The sequence below is a fragment of the Lipophrys pholis genome, assembly GCF_963383615.2.
Source record: "Lipophrys pholis genome assembly, chromosome: 12".
In the NCBI taxonomy this organism is placed as follows: Eukaryota; Metazoa; Chordata; class Actinopteri; order Blenniiformes; family Blenniidae; genus Lipophrys; species Lipophrys pholis.
The window spans coordinates 31,507,857-31,529,895 of NC_137641.1; the positions used below are offsets into that span (position 1 = coordinate 31,507,857).

General features: G+C 49.3%; 1 protein-coding gene across 1 annotated transcript; it reads right to left on the reverse strand.

The window, feature by feature from the left end:
* Window positions 1–602: 602 nt before the first annotated feature.
* On the reverse strand, window positions 603–16,336 carry LOC308118231 (Golgi phosphoprotein 3-like). The gene is made up of 5 exons (XM_080477561.1): window positions 15,904–16,336; window positions 11,720–11,851; window positions 5,357–5,471; window positions 3,483–3,643; window positions 603–2,101 (listed from the first exon to the last, which is right to left on the reverse strand). Exons 1-5 carry the CDS (start codon window positions 16,111–16,113, stop codon window positions 1,838–1,840), a joined length of 882 nt encoding a protein of 293 aa, XP_080333687.1. The 5' UTR covers window positions 16,114–16,336; the 3' UTR covers window positions 603–1,837.
* Window positions 16,337–22,039: the final 5,703 nt, after the last annotated feature.

Sequence of the window (22,039 nt, forward strand, 5' to 3'; positions counted from 1 at the left end):
TCCAACAAACAGGAAGTGGATCTTTATCCGGCCATCTGCAGAACTCCCCAACCCTAACCCCAACCCTAACCCAACCCAACCATCTGCAGAACTCCCCAACCCTAACCCCAACCCAACCCTAACCATCTGCAGAACTCCCCAACCCTAACCCCAACCCAACCCTAACCATCTGCAGAACTCCCCAACCCTAACCCAACCCTAACCATCTGCAGAACTCCCCAACCCTAACCCCAACCCAACCCTAACCATCTGCAGAACTCCCCAACCCTAACCCTAACCCAACCCCAACCATCTGCAGAACTCCCCAACCCTAACCCCAACCCAACCCTAACCATCTGCAGAACTCCCCAACCCTAACCCTAACCCAACCCTAACCATCTGCAGAACTCCCCAACCCTAACCCTAACCCAACCCTAACCATCTGCAGAACTCCCCAACCCTAACCCAACCCTAACCATCTGCAGAACTCCCCAACCCTAACCCAACCCAACCCTAACCCAACCCAACCCAACCCTATCCCAACCCACGGCTTCCATAACTTCGGGGGAAACCCTGGGTCCAGTGGCTAAAGGCGCTTCAGACATACGGACAGGACATGACGTGGGTTTGAACCATCAACCCTCAGACTGGACCAGCTCCACCCACTGATCCATGGAGTTGGTGAACTTTATTGACATAAACTAAAAGTGCAGATGTCCACACCAACATCAATTTTGGTGAACTGACCCTTTATACATCTACAAACAAACAAACGGCAAATAACATTTGGAAGGATTCACTCATTTCCCCTGCGTCTTGATTCACGCGTTTAAATAGAAGAAAAGACCCAGTGATGACCGGAGGAATGGTTTGAAATACTTACAATGACTGGAGACAAAATGAGAGATCTTAAGTTTCCTCGACTGGAGTTGCTCATAATTTCATCTTTACAAATGGAAAGAAAAGAAAAGAAAAACAAAGCTGGAACTGGGATTCTACCTGCAGGGCTATCGACTGTGCAAACGCTTTGATAAATGGCGGGCTGCTCAGAGCGTCCGTCAGCAACACGGGAAAGGAAATGGAAGACTCGCTGCGTAGCGTGGAGACAGAATGGACCTTCGCAGTATCTAGAGATCTAATGGGAGTTTCTTTGGGAGCTTTAATTCTTCATTGGAGAGGTGGGAGGAGTCTAATCAACCAGCTCCACGCCGTTCCTTCCTTCCCCAAACGCAGAGAGAGGAAAGAAGGAGGAGCCAAACACGGCGAGCGTTGAGGTGGTCCGTGTTCCAACAGTGACCTTAAGTACCCACCCCACCCCCGGTGGAGGCTGGCCACACAGAGCGCTCCGACAGCTGCCCTCCTTTCTCCAGAGATCCGCCGTCAGATTCTGGCCAGATCTTGACGTAACTGAGAGACGAAGAAGGGAAACTTGGCCCGACTCGATATCTTCATGCTCACCACGACTACTGCCATCGCCTGCTGCACTCTGATGTCACGGAGCGCCAACAGAAGCCCGTCGGTCGGTAGTGTTGGTGTTTGTGAGTATATCCAGCATCGTGGCGGCACGGCTTACTTCTCGTGTGTGAAAGCAGCCATCGGTTTGGTTCTTTGTTTATTTTGTTTTCAGTTAGAGAGCGTTCCTTTTTCCATCCAAGCAGCTCTTACATGGTGAAGCCCCCCACCAATCACATTGCACTGTGTTAATATGGACTACCACCAAGACGTCATCCAGAATCCATGTATAAACAGGCTCCCCAACCAAAAATAGATTGTCTCATTAAAGTGAAGTCCTTCAACCAATTAAATAACACAGACCACAGTCCGATCTTTCCAGTCCGGCACGACCGCCGCCACATTCTCATTTGGTGAACGCAGCCACCACGGCCCACATGAGTTCATTGGCGTTGGGCTTCGTGCTCTCCTTCTCGGGCTCCAGCTCCAGCAGGGTGTGGACTCTCTTCATGCCCAGGTCGTACTGGTCGTCCTGCAGTGGCGCGAAGGCGTTCTCCAGCACGTCGGACGAGTGGGCCAGGAGGATCAGCGCCAGGACGCGCTTGTCCATGCGCTGGGGGTCGTTCACCCACTTCTCCAGCACCGAGTCCTGGACCTTCTTCACCAGGCGCTGCAGATAAGAACATCGAAGTGTTATCCATCACTCGACCTCTAGTCAATTCATTTTACACTCATTCTGTTAAATAGAACAACAGAGGAACTGAAGTACTTATTTCTGGATGTAGAATTAAGGTATAAAAATCATGCATTGTTGATTCTCTTCAGATCGTGGGAAACAATGTAGATAGATACCAGCAGGTGGCAGTAATGCAACTTTAAGGATGCAAACTGCCGTTAAACCCAAAAGAAAAAGTATTTAAGTTAAAAAAAAGGTGTTTTTCCTCAAAAATGTTACTTTTAAAATGGAAAAACTGAGAGAGAAATTGTATTGTAAATTGATGCAATACCTATACATTAATGCAATACTTGTGTACACACACACACACACACACACACACACACACACACACACACACACACACACACACACACACACACACACACACACACACACACACACACACACACACACACACACACACACACACACACACACACACACACACACACACACACACACACACACACACACACACACACACACACACTTTGGTAAGTATAAACCTGAATCATCCTTAGGTAACATCAAAACCACAATCTATTTCACTTAAGTATTGTTTTCAAATACTTTACCTATACTATATAGTGGAAATGACAAACTACAATTTCAACCTTTTGATGTGTATGTACACGATATATAGAAATGTACTTTTATATCTGGTTCTGTGCGATTTTAGCAACGTGCACTCCAGTACAGTTCTGGGAGATACTGTATATTTTAACTCTGAGCAATTTGATTAATACTGAAAGAATGCGTTTGAACAGTTTGGACTATTTGTTTATACATATATCTTTATAGTTTATGGTATTTATGTCTGATTGCTGTAATATATTTTGGGTTTTATTCCATATGGGGCTGTAACCAGGCCTAATCCTGATCCAGAGAAACGTTGACTGCTCAGGTTGAAGCATATTTAAAAAGAGAAAACAAAGTGATTCTAAAATCCAATCAGAACATCGACTGGAGCTGGAAAAAATGACCGATAACACACAAGGTTGCAGAGATGTGTGCGGCTGTGTTTCATATTGTGTGGTCTTCAAGTCTGGAGAATCGATTCATCAATATTTACCAACTTAAAAAATACAATTTCTGCTTTTACACTCAGACTCAGTGACCTGCGATCATTTCTGAGAAAAAGAAAACATGAAAAAAGTCTATATTTATTTTATTAAATGACTGCACAGTTCAGATCTGAATGAACAAATGTTTATTAATAATAAAAAAAGAGGGGACATCTTATAGAGTATACGCTTGTGTTGTGAGTGACTGTTTGGTTCTGTGGTTCTTTCAATGACTCAGATCCTTTCTGTTCTGGACATTCCAGCGTTACCTGTTTGATGGTGCTGTTGGTGAGCGGATGTGTGGTCATGTCAAAGAGCAGGAAGTTCTGTTTCTCTGTGGTGAGAACACCTTTCTCCACCAGGTTCTTGGCCAGGCGCTCTCGGACGTTTCGCAGCTGGTAGTGCAGTTTGAGCGGGTTCCAGGTCTCCCCTGTGGAACCACACCAGACGCCTTTCAGCTGAGCTTCAAGAGGCCGGCCACATATTTGGTAACTCACATTCTTCAGCCAACAATGGTGAGTTAATGAAAAACAAGAAAGACAACAGGATGAACCACTGACAACTGTACTTCTACACACTGGTGAAAGTCGAGACAGAGTGAGAGTAGAAGAACCTCACAAAGGTCTCAGATTAGTTCAAGGTTAACGGGACAATGGCTCCAGAACGTGGGAGAGTTTGAGAGGTTTTCCAAGGTCTGAAGATTTGTCAATGGTCAAACAGAGTTCCAAAACATGGAACAACCCAAAAATCAGAGAGTCCAAAAATGAGAAGACTCCAATAACAAATGAGAGTTGAGTGAGCGGGTGTTCTTGAATTGAACAAAAGTTTGACGATTTGTCAGTCGTTCCAGAATGTACGTGTTTCTAGAATTCCTCATAGGTGGAGAGCTGTAGAACTCCTCAAAGTTTACAGAAGTTTCTAGAATGTGTGACAAATGGAAAGGTCCTACAGCGTTTTAGAATACCTTATAATCCCCTACACAACAGTGTTTCCATGAGCTCTGTAAAGGGTTAACATTTAGACGGTGGGAGGAAGACCTTTCTTTCTTCTCACTGAGCTGGTGTTCACGTACCGTCTAACCACTTTAGATACTCAGACGCTGGAGTCTCAGCCACCGCTCTGCCTTCACTCAAACCTTTCACACTGCTTGTTTGATGCACAACAACATTTTTCGCATGTCACCGGCAACAATAGATTTTGATCTATTAAGGTCATGTAAAATGTTGGAGTTAGAGGAGAGAGACTCGAGCAGACGAGTCCGACCTGCCTGACCTGTCTGACATCGGGTTCTCTTCAGGAGGAGCTTCGTTCTGTTTAGGAGAACAAAAGATCTGCTTTCTTTGATGGTAATTCAACATTGAAATGTTGTGTTCTTCTTCTGGATTTGCCTTATTACATTTCATCCACCTAAAGCTTTAATACTACAGTTCATACTGGTAACAGAACTAGTTGGTTAGTATTGGTATATTGGGTGTCAAACATAAGGCCTGTGGGCTCAAACCGACCGCAGGAGGCTCCAATCCGCTCAAACCACCAAGCTGATGGGAAATACTTAAAGCCACGCTGTCAGGGTTCGGTTGTAAAAAATACCCAGAATGCAACAGCTGTAGAAGATTTGGCATCAGAAGATATAACTACAATCGGCTTTACATTGTCAATCGTGATTGTTTGGTTTTTGTGAACATTTTAGCATTATTTCTGAATATCAATACGACTGCTGGCTCCTTGGTGGTGGTGGTGGTTATATCTGCAACAGGTTCTTTGATGTGTGGTGTCCCACAGGGTTCTGTTGTGGGTCCACTATTATTTTCCATTTAATTCAGGGGGGTCGTTCACTGTATTTTGCACCAAGAGATTATATTAAAATTGGCTTTGAGTTAAGATTGTAGCCATTTTTTGAAGGAATCATTTGTTTTTGTGAAAATATTGACATTTTCATCACATATACTGCGGACCAAAACGGAGGGAAATCTATCAAATTTAAATCTAAAAGGTTATTACGGCATGATTTTACCATTCCGGCCCACTCCAGGTGAAATTGGTCCCTGAACTAAAATGAGTTTGACACCATTTGGTGGCAATAGATTGTAATGGAAGCCCTTAATCCGAAACAACCGTTCAAACTCAGCAGAGCGTCTCTCACCACTCAGCAGCTCGATCCAGCTCTGGACGCTCTCTGGAGGCTGCGTTTCTTTAATGTGCTTCAAGGCCTCGTCCAGCAGAACGTCTCCTGTGGGAGCGTCAGACTTGCAGATTACCTGGAAGAAAACAGAGGAGGAGGAAAGAAGAGAGGCAGATTTTACTTTGGATTAGTGTGACTGGAGTCCTGTTTGTAATGTGTGAAAGGTCAAACTGAAGCCTCCTTCTGCACACAAACTGAAGGGTGTCGGATGTTTAACCTCACATGAACCTTTGACTTGACGTCGTCAACAAAGAAACAACACGACTACGGCCGATTGACTGTTTCTCAGAACAATTTAAAATGGATGCCTTCAATGTGGATGAAGCTCGACCTTCTTCACTGCACTGAAATCTTCCTCATTTTATTCACCATCATCTACAGAAAAACAACCAACAAGTAACCTTGACAAATACAAGACAACAGCAGCAGGACATCAGCAAAGTGTTTCAACTGGGTGAATCTGAAAACCCAGGAGTAAGTCCAGTAAGTAAAGTACATTTATAAAACCCTTTTCACAGATAAAAATCCCAACGTGCTGTTCATGAAATGGGAGCAATAAAAACAAAACATTAGAATCTAATAAAATCCATAATAAAAGTGGAAAATGAATTGAACCAAAAGCTTTCTTGAATAAAAAAAGTCTTTAAATGTTGTTTTAAAAGAGTTTAAGAGAGTGGATTCGAGCGTGACCGTCGATTTTTATTGATCAAATTAAAATTCTTGAAGCATTTTGTGAATTCTATGGAAAAACTTTAAATCTTTCATTTGTTTGATTCACCATCTCCTGAATGACCGGCCCACTGCTGGATGAGGTCCAATCCTCTAAAGGTTATGACCTGCTGCACGCGGATTTCATAAACTTTGGTACAACGTGAGTGAAAGAAGCTTGACCATAATCCTGAAGTCATCAGGTGAACCAAACCCCTTTTCTACAGGCATGTTAAAGAAGTTCTACTGAAGCTTTCATTCCACTCAGCTTTCTCCTGCATTTCTGCCGGCGCTGGGGGACAAATGTCTGGAAATGAGCTCAGGCCATTTTTACACAACTGAGATCCAGTTTCACAATCGAAGGTGTTTCTGATTGATCGGAGACTTAAGCCGGGCTTAAGGAAGGTTTCCTCAGAGATGTGTGGCTTCCATTGAGTTGGACAGATTTGTTTTTAAGCCAGATTCTGGAAGATCCACCCAGAATCCAACAGTTATAGGAGAAGATTTTCTTTTGACATTTCATTGGATTTTGCAGCAGAAGGTTTCATTAAAATTGATTTTACCTTGAGATTGTTGTCATTTTCAGGAGTAATTGTTTGGTTTTTTTGAACAATTACAGACATTTTCATCACATATACTCTGCACCATAACAAAGAAAAGCTTCAAAGTTTAGATTTAAAGGTTATTGTGGCACTATGTTATCACTCCAGATGAAATGTTGGCAAACGGCTGTATCTTTTCTTTAAGATTCACGTTTTTTTTAGCGGCGGCTGGTTTTAAATTTCTGAGGTGGGCCTCTTCATTATTATTCAAATCCAGCCAATGTTAAGGTGAAATACCTTTTTTTTTTTTTTTTCTATAACTCATCTCTTATCTTCTGTGTGCTGCTCCTCTTCTTTTAAGATGCTGGAACTCAAATTTCCCTGAAGGAGTCCTCCTGAGGGATTAATAAAGCAAAGTCTAAAGTCTAAAGTTACCTTCATTTAAATACAGTGCGTTAATAAACCATATTCCAACAATCAATTTTTCGATTGAGAGAGCCCGTAATGGTGAAAATTTGTTTTGTGTGCTTTTAAAATTAACTACGATGGACAAACTTGAACCTGACCTGCAGCTTTTCAGCCACATTTCTCCTCTCAAACAGGGAATTAGAAGAGAAGTGACAGAGTTACCTTCAGATTAACATCTTATAGAAACACCAGAACAAACCAGAACTGACTTTAACGAAACACTGAGCAGGTCTGGAGGTGGGCGATGTAAAAATCTCGGACATCTAATGACACTGGTTAGTTTAATTTCATCTCAGTCACTCGTAGCGTTGATCAGTCATTGGTGACATCGCTACTAAGCCCCGCCTCCTGATCCTATTTTGTGTGAACAGTCAGAATACAAAGAGAACAGGCCACGCAAAAAGACACAACGCAACCGCAAAAAGACACAACGCAACCGCAAAAAGACACAACGCAACCGCAAAAAGCCCAAAAAGCCACAACGCAACCGCAAAAAGACACAACACAACCGCAAAAAGACACAACGCAACCGCAAAAAGACACAACACAACCGCAAAAAGACACAACACAACCGCAAAAAGACACAACACAACCGCAAAAAGCCCAAAAAGCCACAACGCAACCGCAAAAAGACAACACAACCGCAAAAAGACACAACACAACCGCAAAAAGACACAACGCAACCGCAAAAAGCCCAAAAAGCCACAACGCAACCACAAAAAGACACAACGCAACCGCAAAAAGCCCAAAAAGCCACAACGCAACCACAAAAAGACACAACGCAACCGCAAAAAGCCCAAAAAGACACAACGCAACCGCAAAAAGCCACAACGCAACCGCAAAAAGCCACAACGCAACCGCAAAAAGCCACAACGCAACCACAAAAAGACAACGCAACCGCAAAAAGACACAACGCAACCGCAAAAAGCCACAACGCAACCGCAAAAAGCCACAACGCAACCACAAAAAGACACAACGCAACCACAAAAAGACACAACGCAACCGCAAAAAGCCCAAAAAGCCACAACGCAACCACAAAAAGACACAACACAACCGCAAAAAGACACAACGCAACCGCAAAAAGCCCAAAAAGCCACAACGCAACCGCAAAAAGACACAACGCAACCGCAAAAAGACACAACGCAACCGCAAAAAGCCCAAAAAGACACAACGCAACCGCAAAAAGCCCAAAAAGCCACAACGCAACCGCAAAAAGCCACAACGCAACCGCAAAAAGACACAACACAACCGCAAAAAGACACAACGCAACCGCAAAAAGCCCAAAAAGCCACAACGCAACCGCAAAAAGCCACAACGCAACCGCAAAAAGACACAACGCAACCGCAAAAAGCCCAAAAAGACACAACGCAACTGCAAAAAGACACAACGCAACCGCAAAAAGCCCAAAAAGCCACAACGCAACCGCAAAAAGACACAACGCAACCGCAAAAAGACACAACGTAACCGCAGAAAGACACAACGTAACCGCAAAAAGACACAACGCAACCGCAAAAAGACACAACGTAACCGCAGAAAGACACAACGTAACCGCAAAAAGACACAACGTAACCGCAAAAAGACACAACGTAACCGCAGAAAGACACAACGTAACCGCAGAAAGACACAACGTAACCGCAAAAAACGTAACCACAAAAAGCCACAACGCAACCGCAAAAAGCCCAAAAAGCCACAACTCAACCGCAAAAACACACAACGCAACCGCAAAAAGACACAACGCAACCGCAAAAAGCCCAAAAAGACACAACGCAACCGCAAAAAGCCACAACGCAACCGCAAAAAGACACAACGCAACCGCAAAAAGCCCAAAAAGACACAACGCAACCGCAAAAAGACACAACGCAACCGCAAAAAGCCCAAAAAGACACAACGCAAACGCAAAAAGCCCAAAAAGACACAACGCAACCGCAAAAAGACACAACGCAACCGCAAAAAGACACAACGCAACCGCAGAAAGACACAACGCAACCGCAGAAAGACACAACGCAACCGCAGAAAGACACAACGTAACCGCAGAAAGACACAACGTAACCGCAAAAAACGTAACCACAAAAAGCCACAACGCAACCGCAAAAAGCCCAAAAAGCCACAACGCAACCGCAAAAACACACAACCCAACCGCAAAAAGACACAACGCAACCGCAAAAAGCCCAAAAAGACACAACGCAACCGCAAAAAGACACAACGCAACCGCAAAAAGCCCAAAAAGACACAACGCAACCGCAAAAAGCCACAACGCAACCGCAAAAAGACACAACGCAACCGCAAAAAGCCCAAAAAGACACAACGCAACCGCAAAAAGACACAACGCAACCGCAAAAAGCCCAAAAAGACACAACGCAAACGCAAAAAGCCCAAAAAGACACAACGCAACCGCAAAAAGACACAACGCAACCGCAAAAAGACACAACGCAACCGCAGAAAGACACAACGCAACCGCAGAAAGACACAACGCAACCGCAGAAAGACACAACGTAACCTCAGAAAGACACAACGTAACCTCAGAAAGACACAACGCAACCTCAGAAAGACACAACGCAACCGCAGAAAGACACAACGTAACCTCAGAAAGACACAACGTAACCTCAGAAAGACACAACGCAACCTCAGAAAGACACAACGTAACCTCAGAAAGACACAACGCAACCGCAAAAAGACACAACGCAACCTCAGAAAGACACAACGTAACCTCAGAAAGACACAACGTAACCTCAGAAAGACACAACGCAACCGCAAAAAGACACAACGTAACCTCAGAAAGACACAACGTAACCTCAGAAAGACAACGTAACCTCAGAAAGACACAACGTAACCTCAGAAAGACACAACGTAACCTCAGAAAGACAACGTAACCTCAGAAAGACACAACAGAGAACAACAAGAAAGCGAGTGTGCAGCGTGCAGAAGAAGAAGAAGAAGAGGCTTTGCTTCCAGTCACAATATTTTTCATTCCATGAAAATTGAAGGAATGCTTCAGTGAAGCGCTGCTGCTCCATGACTGCAGCTGATCACTATGGGTTTTCACTAATCGGCACTGTTGGTCACCGTCATACCGTTATTCCTGCGTTCTGCTGCGTTGACCCTTCTGGGCCACCGTAATGAAGCCAGTAGGAAACTTTACAGAAACTTGTTAAAACACAAACACCTTGCTTGGTAAATCAATAGGAACCATTGTGGAACCTGCTGGGAGCTGCTGGGAGCTGCTGGGAGCTGCTGGGACATGTTGGGACCTGCTGGGACCTGCTGGGAGCTGCTGGAACCTGCTGGGACCTGCTGGGACCTGCTGGGAGCTGCTGGGAGCTGCTGGGACCTGCTGGAGCTCTATTGGATCCTAACAGGCATCCAATACTCTAATAAACGGGGCAGTTTTCCCAGCAGGAAGGAGCTCGTCTCCTCCGACACCGTCTGTCACACCCATTCACTTTATTTAGTTTCACAACTTCCCTGCAAGACAATGGATGTAGGATCGAAGTAGTTAATCACTCTCAACAACGAGGGCAGGGGTCTGCAAACATTCATCCTTAAAAATCCTTCATGCTCTGACCACAGCAGGGGGGCCCTCAGCCACAGCAGGGGGGCCCTCAGCCACAGCAGGGAGGCCCTCAGCCACAGCAGGGGGGCCCTCAGCCACAGCAGGGGGGCCCTCAGCCACAGCAGGGGGGCCCTCAGCCACAGCAGGGGGGCCCTCAGCCACAGCAGGGGGGCCTGGGGCCCGTTTACACAGAAACAACTTCAGGTGAAAACCCAAACTCTCGTAGAGTTTTCTTGTCTGTTTACACAAAACCGGTGGCGGGAGACTGAAAAACAACTTTCAGAGTAAAGACGGTGGAAACGCTGCTACTGCGTCTGTGGTTCTTCTGCACATGCTCAGTAGAGCCAATCAGAACAAAGTCTCCTCCGTCGTGTCATGACTCCCAGTCACCATAATAACAATCCAACTTGGTGGTTTTATTTTGACAGTCACCATAATAACAATCCAACTTGGTGGTTTTATTTTGACAGTCACCATAATAACAATCCAACTTGGTGGTTTTATTTTGACAGTCACCATAATAACAATCCAACTTGGTCCGTCCACTAGAATGTCTGTGTTCTCCCAGTGTTTGGAGCTCATTGTTCTCTGCTGTGTGTGTGTGTGTGTGTGTGTGTGTGTGTGTGTGTGTGTGTGTGTGTGTGTGTGTGTGTGTGTGTGTGTGTGTGTGTGTGTGTGTTTTCAGTACTAAAACTAACAGCGCCAACTCATGGCCTGTCATGCCAATTACATCATTTTAAAACCGTTTCAGTAAACGCAGAACTTGAAGTTGAAACATTGTGATGTCTTCCAGCCTCTGGGAGAAAATTCCATAACTTCATATTGCTTATTGGTTGAGGTTCAGAGAAGAAGAACTGGACTCACCTTATTGTTCGATAACTTCATATTGCTTATTGGTTGAGGTTCAGAGAAGAAGAACTGGACTCACCTTATTGTTCGATAACTTCATATTGCTTATTGGTTGAGGTTCAGAGAAGAAGAACTGGACTCACCTTATTGTTCGATAACTTCATATTGCTTATTGGTTGAGGTTCAGAGAAGAAGAACTGGACTCACCTTCCGGGCCAGAAGGCTTTTCCTCCTCACACCACAAGGCTCCAGGTTCAGCCTCCCCCTCAGGGCCAGCTCCACCAGCATGCAGCCTCGCAGGCCTGAGGAGATGCAGTCGTTCCAGAAGGAGGTGTAGCCCTGAGGGGAGGAAGGAGGAGGAAGAGGAGGAGGAGGAGGAGGAGAGAGCAGAGAGGAGGAGGAGGAGGAGGAGGAGGAGGAGGAGGAGGAGGAGAGAGCAGAGAGGAGGAGGAGGGAGGAAGAGCGAGCAGAGAGGAGGAGGAGGGAGGAAGAGAGAGCAGAGAGGAGGGAGGAAGAGAGAGCAGAGAGGAGGAGGAGGGAGGAAGAGAGAGCAGAGAGGAGGGAGGAAGAGAGAGCAGAGAGGAGGAAGAGGAGGAGGAGGAGGAGAGAGCAGAGAGGAGGAGAGAGCAGAGAGGAGGAAGAGGAGGAGGAGGAGAGAGCAGAGAGGAGGAGGAGGGAGGAAGAGAGAGCAGAGAGGAGGGAGGAAGAGAGAGCAGAGAGGAGGAGGAGGGAGGAAGAGAGAGCAGAGAGGAGGGAGGAAGAGAGAGCAGAGAGGAGGAAGAGGAGGAGGAGGAGGAGAGAGCAGAGAGGAGGAGAGAGCAGAGAGGAGGAGGAGGAGGAGGAGGAGGAGGAGGAGAGAGCAGAGAGGAGGAGGAGGAGGGAGGAAGAGAGAGCAGAGAGGAGGAGGAGGGAGGAAGAGAGAGCAGAGAGGAGGGAGGAAGAGAGAGCAGAGAGGAGGAGGAGCGAGGAAGAGAGAGCAGAGAGGAGGAGGAGCAGGAGGAGGAGAGAGCAGAGAGGAGGAGGAGCAGGAGGAGGAGAGAGCAGAGAGGAGGAGAGAGCAGAGAGGAGGAAGAGGAGGAGGAGGAGAGAGCAGAGAGGAGGAGGAGAGAGCAGAGAGGAGGAGAGAGCAGACAGGAGGAGGAGCAGGAGGAGGGGAGAGCAGAGAGGAGGAGGAGCAGGAGGAGGGGAGAGCAGAGAGGACGAGAGAGCAGAGAGGAGGAAGAGGAGGAGGAGGAGAGAGCAGAGAGGAGGAGGAGAGAGCAGAGAGGAGGAGGAAGAGGAGGAGGGGAGAGCAGAGAGGAGGAAGAGGAGGAGGGGAGAGAGCAGAGAGGAGGAGGGAGAGAGCAGAGAGGAGGAGAGAGGAGTTACTGAGCTGACGTGTTGGCAGAGTTTCGGTACTTCCAGGTTGAAGGAGGAACTTTCCTGCTGCTCGTCAAAAAAGAAAAACAACTGCGAATTTACCCCAAAATAATCCATCAACCATTTTAACTAGCAGTTCAACTCGCCCGAGCTGCTGAACTAAACTCCAACACGAGATTATCTAACCGGCTGAACAGGTACAGATACACCTGGAGCCGAGCCGCGGAACCACCGGGAACCAGCGGGACACAAACACACCGGGAACCAGCGGGACACAAACACTCCGGGAACCACTGGGACACAAACACACCGGGAACCACTGGGACACAAACACACCGGGAACCACCGGGACACAAACACACCGGGAACCACCGGGACACAAACACTCCGGGAACCACTGGGACACAAACACACCGGGAACCACTGGGACACAAACACACCGGGAACCAGCGGGAACCACAGGGACACAAACACTCCGGGAACCAGCGGGACACAAACACACCGGGAACCAGCGGGACACAAACACACCGGGAACCACCGGGACACAAACACACCGGGAACCAGCGGGACACAAACACACCGGGAACCAGCGGGACACAAACACACCGGGAACCAGCGGGACACAAACACACCGGGAACCAGCGGGACACAAACACACCGGGAACCAGCGGGACACAAACACACCGGGAACCACCGGGACACAAACACTCCGGGAACCAGCGGGACACAAACACACCGGGAACCACTGGGACACAAACACTCCGGGAACCACCGGGACACAAACACTCCGGGAACCACTGGGACACAAACACTCCGGGAACCAGCGGGAACCACAGGGACACAAACACTCCGGGAACCACCGGGACACAAACACACCAGGAACCACCGGGACACAAACACACCGGGAACCACCGGGACACAAACACTCCGGGAACCAGCGGGACACAAACACTCCGGGAACCAGCGGGAACCACAGGGACACAAACACTCCGGGAACCACCGGGACACAAACACTCCGGGAACCAGCGGGACACAAACACTCCGGGAACCACCGGGACACAAACACTCCGGGAACCACTGGGACACAAACACTCCGGGAACCAGCGGGACACAAACACACCGGGAACCACCGGGACACAAACACACCGGGAACCACCGGGACACAAACACTCCGGGAACCACCGGGACACAAACACACCGGGAACCAGCGGGACACAAACACTCCGGGAACCAGCGGGACACAAACACACCGGGAACCAGCGGGAACCAGCGGGACACAAACACTCCGGGAACCAGCGGGACACAAACACTCCGGGAACCAGCGGGAACCACAGGGACACAAACACTCCGGGAACCAGCGGGACACAAACACTCCGGGAACCAGCGGGACACAAACACTCCGGGAACCAGCGGGACACAAACACTCCGGGAACCAGCGGGAACCACAGGGACACAAACACTCCGGGAACCACTGGGACACAAACACACCGGGAACCACCGGGACACAAACACACCGGGAACCACCGGGACACAAACACTCCGGGAACCACTGGGACACAAACACTCCGGGAACCACTGGGACACAAACACTCCGGGAACCACTGGGACACAAACACTCCGGGAACCACTGGGACACAAACACTCCGGGAACCAGCGGGAACCACAGGGACACAAACACTCCGGGAACCACCGGGACACAAACACACCAGGAACCACCGGGACACAAACACACCGGGAACCACCGGGACACAAACACTCCGGGAACCACCGGGACACAAACACTCCGGGAACCACCGGGACACAAACACTCCGGGAACCAGCGGGAACCACTGGGACACAAACACTCCGGGAACCAGCGGGACACAAACACTCCGGGAACCACCGGGACACAAACACACCGGGAACCAGCGGGACACAAACACTCCGGGAACCACCGGGACACAAACACACCGGGAACCAGCGGGACACAAACACTCCGGGAACCACCGGGACACAAACACACCGGGAACCACCGGGACACAAACACTCCGGGAACCACCGGGACACAAACACACCGGGAACCACCGGGACACAAACACTCCGGGAACCACCGGGACACAAACACTCCGGGAACCACCGGGACACAAACACTCCGGGAACCACTGGGACACAAACACTCCGGGAACCACCGGGACACAAACACTCCGGGAACCACCGGGACACAAACACACCGGGAACCACCGGGACACAAACACTCCGGGAACCACCGGGACACAAACACTCCGGGAACCACCGGGACACAAACACTCCGGGAACCACCGGGACACAAACACACCGGGAACCACTGGGACACAAACACACCGGGAACCACCGGGAACCAGCGGGACACAAACACTCCGGGAACCACCGGGAACCAGCGGGACACAAACACTCCGGGAACCACCGGGACACAAACACACCGGGAACCACTGGGACAGAAACACTCCGGGAACCACTGGGACAGAAACACTCCGGGAACCACTGGGACAGAAACACTCCGGGAACCACTGGGACAGAAACACTCCGGGAACCACCGGGACACAAACACTCCGGGAACCACTGGGACACAAACACACCGGGAACCACCGGGACACAAACACACCGGGAACCAGCGGGAACCACAGGGACACAAACACACCGGGAACCACCGGGACACAAACACACCGGGAACCACTGGGACACAAACACTCCGGGAACCAGCGGGACACAAACACACCGGGAACCAGCGGGACACAAACACTCCGGGAACCAGCGGGAACCACCGGGACACAAACACTCCGGGAACCAGCGGGACACAAACACTCCGGGAACCACTGGGACACAAACACTCCGGGAACCACTGGGACACAAACACTCCGGGAACCACCGGGACACAAACACACCGGGAACCACTGGGACACAAACACACCGGGAACCACCGGGAACCAGCGGCGGTTGTTGACAAGCAGTTAGCTCGAAGCTCGAAGCTCGAAGCTCGAAGCTCGTTCCGGGCCGGAGCACGAGCAGACCCGTACCTCTCGGTCCTTGAGGCCCAGCAGCAGCACCTCCTCCATGAGGGTCAGCCTGGTCTCCTTCGAATCCCCCTTGTCCTCCTCCTCCTCTTCCCCGCAGCGAGCCTCGTCCTCCTCCACCGCGGACTCCTTCTCCTTGTCGGCGGCGGCGCTGCGGATGGCCTCGGTCCTCCGCTGGACGAGGCCCGACGATCTCTGCGTGAGGGAAGTCATGGCTGACGGTCGGTCCGATCCGGAGAGAAGAGCCTACCCAGAGCAGGGAGGGGGCCGAGCAGCATGCAACCGGGGAAGGGGGGCTTCGAGGTAAGGACACGGCTGTCCGAGCGGATAGAAGCGGCCGTGAACGTTAAGCTCGGCTCGGGATTCCTGCAAAGACTCTGCCCACTTCCTGATCCAACATGGTGGCTGAGCAGTGACGTAGAATGAGGTCTGAACCGGGCCGTGAACGCATCATCCGCGGTGCCTTCAGGACCGCCGGAAATATGAAGTTTATTTGACTTCATGGGCCACATACTAACCCTAACATTAATGCTTCCTTTAGGACCTGCTATAGCCTAGGAACCACTGATGCTTCCTTTATCAAAGGAAGCGAGCTCATGCTGCCCCACAATTCCTTGCTCCGACAACATTTAAAGGGACCCGCTCATCGGAGCGTTGAGTCTCCTAACACCTTTCCTAACTCCTTTAGGAAGTCTCCTAACACCTTTCCTAACTCCTTTAGGAAGTCTCCTAACACCTTTCACTAACTCCTTTAGGAAGTCTCCTAATACCTTTCACTAACTCCTTTAGGAAGCCTCCTAACACCTTTCCTAACTCCTTTAGGAAGCCTCCTAACACCTTTCACTAACTCCTTTAGGAAGTCTCCTAATACCTTTCACTAACTCCTTTAGGAAGCCTCCTAACACCTTTCACTAACTCCTTTAGGAAGTCTCCTAATACCTTTCACTAACTCCTTTAGGAAGCCTCCTAACACCTTTCACTAACTCCTTTAGGAAGCCTCCTAACACCTTTCCTTAACTCCTTTAGGAAGCCTCCTAACACCTTTCCTAACACCTTTAGGAAGCCTCCTTTCACTAACTCCTTTAGGAAGCCTCCTAACACCTTTAGGAAGCCTCCTTTCACTAACTCCTTTAGGAAGTCTCCTAATACCTTTCACTAACTCCTTTAGGAAGCCTCCTTTCACTAACTCCTTTAGGAAGCCTCCTAACACCTTTCCTAACACCTTTAGGAAGCCTCCTTTCACTAACTCCTTTAGGAAGCCTCCTAACACCTTTAGGAAGCCTCCTTTCACTAACTCCTTTAGGAAGTCTCCTAATACCTTTCACTAACTCCTTTAGGAAGCCTCCTAACACCTTTAGGAAGCCTCCTTTCACTAACTCCTTTAGGAAGCCTCCTAACACCGTTCCTTAACTCCTTTAGGAAGCCTCCTATCACCTTTCACTAACTCCTTTAGGAAGCCTCCTAACACCTTTCACTAACTCCTTTAGGAAGCCTCCTAACACCTTTCCTTAACTCCTTTAGGAAGTCTCCTAATACCTTTCACTAACTCCTTTAGGAAGCCTCCTAACACCTTTCCTTAACTCCTTTAGGAAGTCTCCTAATACCTTTCACTAACTCCTTTAGGAAGCCTCCTAACACCTTTCCTAACACCTTTAGGAAGCCTCCTTTCACTAACTCCTTTAGGAAGCCTCCTAACACCTTTCCTAACACCTTTAGGAAGCCTCCTTTCACTAACTCCTTTAGGAAGCCTCCTAACACCTTTAGGAAGCCTCCTTTCACTAACTCCTTTAGGAAGCCTCCTAACACCTTTCACTAACTCCTTTAGGAAGCCTCCTAACACCTTCCCTAACACCTTTAGGAAGCCTCCTTTCACTAACTCCTTTAGGAAGCCTCCTAACACCTTTAGGAAGCCTCCTTTCACTAACTCCTTTAGGAAGCCTCCTAACACCTTTCCTTAACTCCTTTAGGAAGTCTCCTAACACCTTTCACTAACTCCTTTAGGAAGCCTCCTAACACCTTTCCTTAACACCTTTAGGAAGCCTCCTTTCACTAACTCCTTTAGGAAGCCTCCTAACACCGTTCCTTAACTCCTTTAGGAAGCCTCCTAACACCTTTCCTAACACCTTTAGGAAGCCTCCTTTCACTAACTCCTTTAGGAAGCCTCCTAACACCTTTAGGAAGCCTCCTTTCACTAACTCCTTTAGGAAGTCTCCTAATACCTTTCACTAACTCCTTTAGGAAGCCTCCTAACACCGTTCCTTAACTCCTTTAGGAAGTCTCCTAATACCTTTCACTAACTCCTTTAGGAAGCCTCCTTTCACTAACTCCTTTAGGAAGCCTCCTAACACCTTTCCTAACACCTTTAGGAAGCCTCCTTTCACTAACTCCTTTAGGAAGCCTCCTAACACCTTTAGGAAGCCTCCTTTCACTAACTCCTTTAGGAAGTCTCCTAATACCGTTCCTTAACTCCTTTAGGAAGCCTCCTAACACCTTTCACTAACTCCTTTAGGAAGCCTCCTAACACCTTTCCTTAACTCCTTTAGGAAGTCTCCTAACACCTTTCCTAACACCTTTAGGAAGCCTCCTTTCACTAACACCTTTAGGAAGCCTCCTTTCACTAACTCCTTTAGGAAGCCTCCTAACACCTTTAGGAAGCCTCCTTTCACTAACTCCTTTAGGAAGCCTCCTAACACCTTTCACTAACTCCTTTAGGAAGCCTCCTAACACCTTTCCTAACACCTTTAGGAAGCCTCCTTTCACTAACTCCTTTAGGAAGCCTCCTAACACCTTTAGGAAGCCTCCTTTCACTAACTCCTTTAGGAAGTCTCCTAACACCTTTAGGAAGCCTCCTTTCACTAACTCCTTTAGGAAGCCTCCTAACACCTTTCCTTAACTCCTTTAGGAAGTCTCCTAATACCTTTCACTAACTCCTTTAGGAAGCCTCCTAACACCTTTCCTAACACCTTTAGGAAGCCTCCTTTCACTAACTCCTTTAGGAAGCCTCCTAACACCTTTCCTAACACCTTTAGGAAGCCTCCTTTCACTAACTCCTTTAGGAAGTCTCCTAACACCTTTCCTTAACTCCTTTAGGAAGTCTCCTAACACCTTTCACTAACTCCTTTAGGAAGCCTCCTAACACCTTTCCTTAACACCTTTAGGAAGAATACTATGTATAGAAGTATATGTGCAGGACTCTACTTCAGGTTGGACTAATTAGTGGTGTCGAGTGTATTCAGGTCTTTAATATTTTATTGTAATTAATCATTTCGCTCCACCTATAAACAGGCAGTCCTCCACCCTCCCGGGGGCTCGCTCTCTCCCTCACTCATTTCTTCATGTCGTTTCCTGGGAGGGGCTGCGTTCTCTTCACGTTCTGGGGGGGCTGTGTTCTCTTCACGTTCTGGAGGGGCTGTGTTCTCTTCACGTTCTGGAGGGCTGCGTTCTCTTCACATTCTGGAGGGGCTGTGTTCTCTTCACGTTCTGGGGGGGCTGTGTTCTCTTCACGTTCTGGGGGGGCTGCGTTCTCTTCACGTTCTGGGGGGGCTGTGTTCTCTTCACGTTCTGGAGGGGCTGTGTTCTCTTCACGTTCTGGAGGGCTGCGTTCTCTTCACATTCTGGAGGGGCTGTGTTCTCTTCACGTTCTGGGGGGGCTGTGTTCTCTTCACGTTCTGGAGGGCTGTGTTCTCTTCACGTTCTGGGGGGGCTGTGTTCTCTTCACGTTCTGGAGGAGCTGTGTTCTCTTCACGTTCTGGAGGGCTGCGTTCTCTTCACATTCTGGAGGGCTGTGTTCTCTTCACGTTCTGGAGGGGCTGTGTTCTCTTCACGTTCTGGAGGGCTGCGTTCTCTTCACGTTCTGGAGGGCTACGTTCTCTTCACGTTCTGGGGGGGCTGTGTTCTCTTCACGTTCTGGAGGGCTGTGTTCTCTTCACGTTCTGGGGGGGCTGTGTTCTCTTCACGTTCTGGAGGGCCGCGTTCTCTTCACGTTCTGGGGGGGCCGTGTTCTCTTCACGTTCTGGAGGGGCTGTGTTCTCTTCACGTTCTGGAGGGCTGTGTTCTCTTCACGTTCTGGAGGGGCTGTGTTCTCTTCACGTTCTGGAGGGCTGTGTTCTCTTCACGTTCTGGAGGGGCTGTGTTCTCTTCACGTTCTGGAGGGGCTGCGTTCTCTTCACGTTCTGGAGGGCTGTGTTCTCTTCACGTTCTGGAGGGGCTGTGTTCTCTTCACGTTCTGGAGGGCTGCGTTCTCTTCACGTTCTGGAGGGGCTGCGTTCTCTTCACGTTCTGGAGGGCTGCGTTCTCTTCACGTTCTGGAGGGGCTGCGTTCTCTTCACGTTCTGGAGGGCTGCGTTCTCTTCACGTTCTGGAGGGCTGCGTTCTCTTCACGTTCTGGAGGGCTGCGTTCTCTTCACGTTCTGGAGGGGCTGCGTTCTCTTCACGTTCTGGAGGGCTGCGTTCTCTTCACGTTCTGGAGGGGCTGCGTTCTCTTCACGTTCTGGAGCGCTGCGTTCTCTTCACGTTCTGGGGGGGCTGCGTTCTCTTCACGTTCTGGAGGGGCTGCGTTCTCTTCACGTTCTGGGGGGGCTGTGTTCTCTTCACGTTCTGGAGGGGCTGTGTTCTCTTCACGTTCTGGAGGGCTGCGTTCTCTTCACGTTCTGGAGGGGCTGCGTTCTCTTCACGTTCTGGAGGGCTGCGTTCTCTTCACGTTCTGGAGGGCTGCGTTCTCTTCACGTTCTGGAGGGGCTGTGTTCTCTTCACGTTCTGGGGGGGCTGTGTTCTCTTCACGTTCTGGAGGGGCTGTGTTCTCTTCACGTTCTGGAGGGGCTGCGTTCTCTTCACGTTCTGGAGGGCTGTGTTCTCTTCACGTTCTGGAGGGGCTGTGTTCTCTTCACGTTCTGGGGGGGGCTGTGTTCTCTTCACGTTCTGGAGGGGCTGTGTTCTCTTCACGTTCTGGAGGGGCTGCGTTCTCTTCACGTTCTGGAGGGCTGTGTTCTCTTCACGTTCTGGAGGGGCTGCGTTCTCTTCACGTTCTGGAGGGCTGCGTTCTCTTCACATTCTGGAGGGGCTGTGTTCTCTTCACGTTCTGGAGGGGCTGCGTTCTCTTCACGTTCTGGAGGGGCTGTGTTCTCTTCACGTTCTGGAGGGGCTGCGTTCTCTTCACGTTCTGGAGGGGCTGTGTTCTCTTCACGTTCTGGAGGGCTGTGTTCTCTTCACGTTCTGGAGGGGCTGTGTTCTCTTCACGTTCTGGAGGGGCTGTGTTCTCTTCACGTTCTGGGGGGGCTGTGTTCTCTTCACGTTCTGGAGGGCTGCAGGAGCAGCTCAAGGACCGAACGCAATAAAAACTACCTAAATCAAACTACAACAAATTTTATTCCTAAGATATGATTCCTAATAAGAATCCTCGGCTGCCAGATTCCTCCTCTCCTGTTTCTTTTTATCTTTACCTTATCGACTGGCCATATGTGCAGTTCTCTCGTTCACCCACTAGATGGAGCTCAGGTCAATGCAATGAGGAGACAAAGGTCCAGGTAATGAGGTCAGGTGAGGATCCGAGGCAGAGGGTCCGAGGCAGAGGATCCGAGGCAGAGGATCCGAGGCAGAGGGTCCAAGGCAGAGGATCCGAGGCAGAGGGTCCGAGGCAGAGGGTCCAAGGCAGAGGATCCGAGGCAGAGGATCCGAGGCAGAGGGTCCAAGGCAGAGGGTCCAAGGCAGAGGGTCCGAGGCAGAGGGTCCGAGGCAGAGGGTCCGAGGCAGAGGGTCCGAGGCAACGTTTTTTTCATTGTATTGACTATTGAAATGATATTGAATTGACAGTCATTTAAGTAGGAATTGTGGAAAATAGAAAAATAATAACTTGATCATCGTATCTGAGGACAAACTCATTGAACATTTGTTAATCTGTTTACCTGGAACACCTTTCCCCCCCTCCTGCTCCTACCTGGAACAACCCCCCCCCCCCCCCCCCCCCACTCCTACCTGGAACACCTTTCCCTCCCTCCTGCTCCTACCTGGAACAACCCCCCCCCCCCCCCCCCCCACTCCTACCTGGAACACCTTTCCCCCTTTTCCCTCTCTCTCTCTCTCTCTCTATCTCTTGCTCTCTCTCTCTCTCTCTCTCTCCCTCTCTCTCTCTCTCTCTCTCTCC

Excerpts from the sequence above, each read along its gene's own strand:
- LOC308118231 (XM_080477561.1), bottom strand. The coding sequence starts at position 16,113 with ATGACTTCCCTCACGCAGAGATCGTCGGGCCTCGTCCAGCGGAGGACC. Across the intron at positions 5,472-11,719 it reads AAAGCCTTCTGGCCCGGAAG|GTAATCTGCAAGTCTGACGC; the intron begins GTGAGTCCAGTT and ends GTTTTCTTCCAG. Across the intron at positions 2,102-3,482 it reads CCAACAGCACCATCAAACAG|CGCCTGGTGAAGAAGGTCCA; the intron begins GTAACGCTGGAA and ends TCTTATCTGCAG.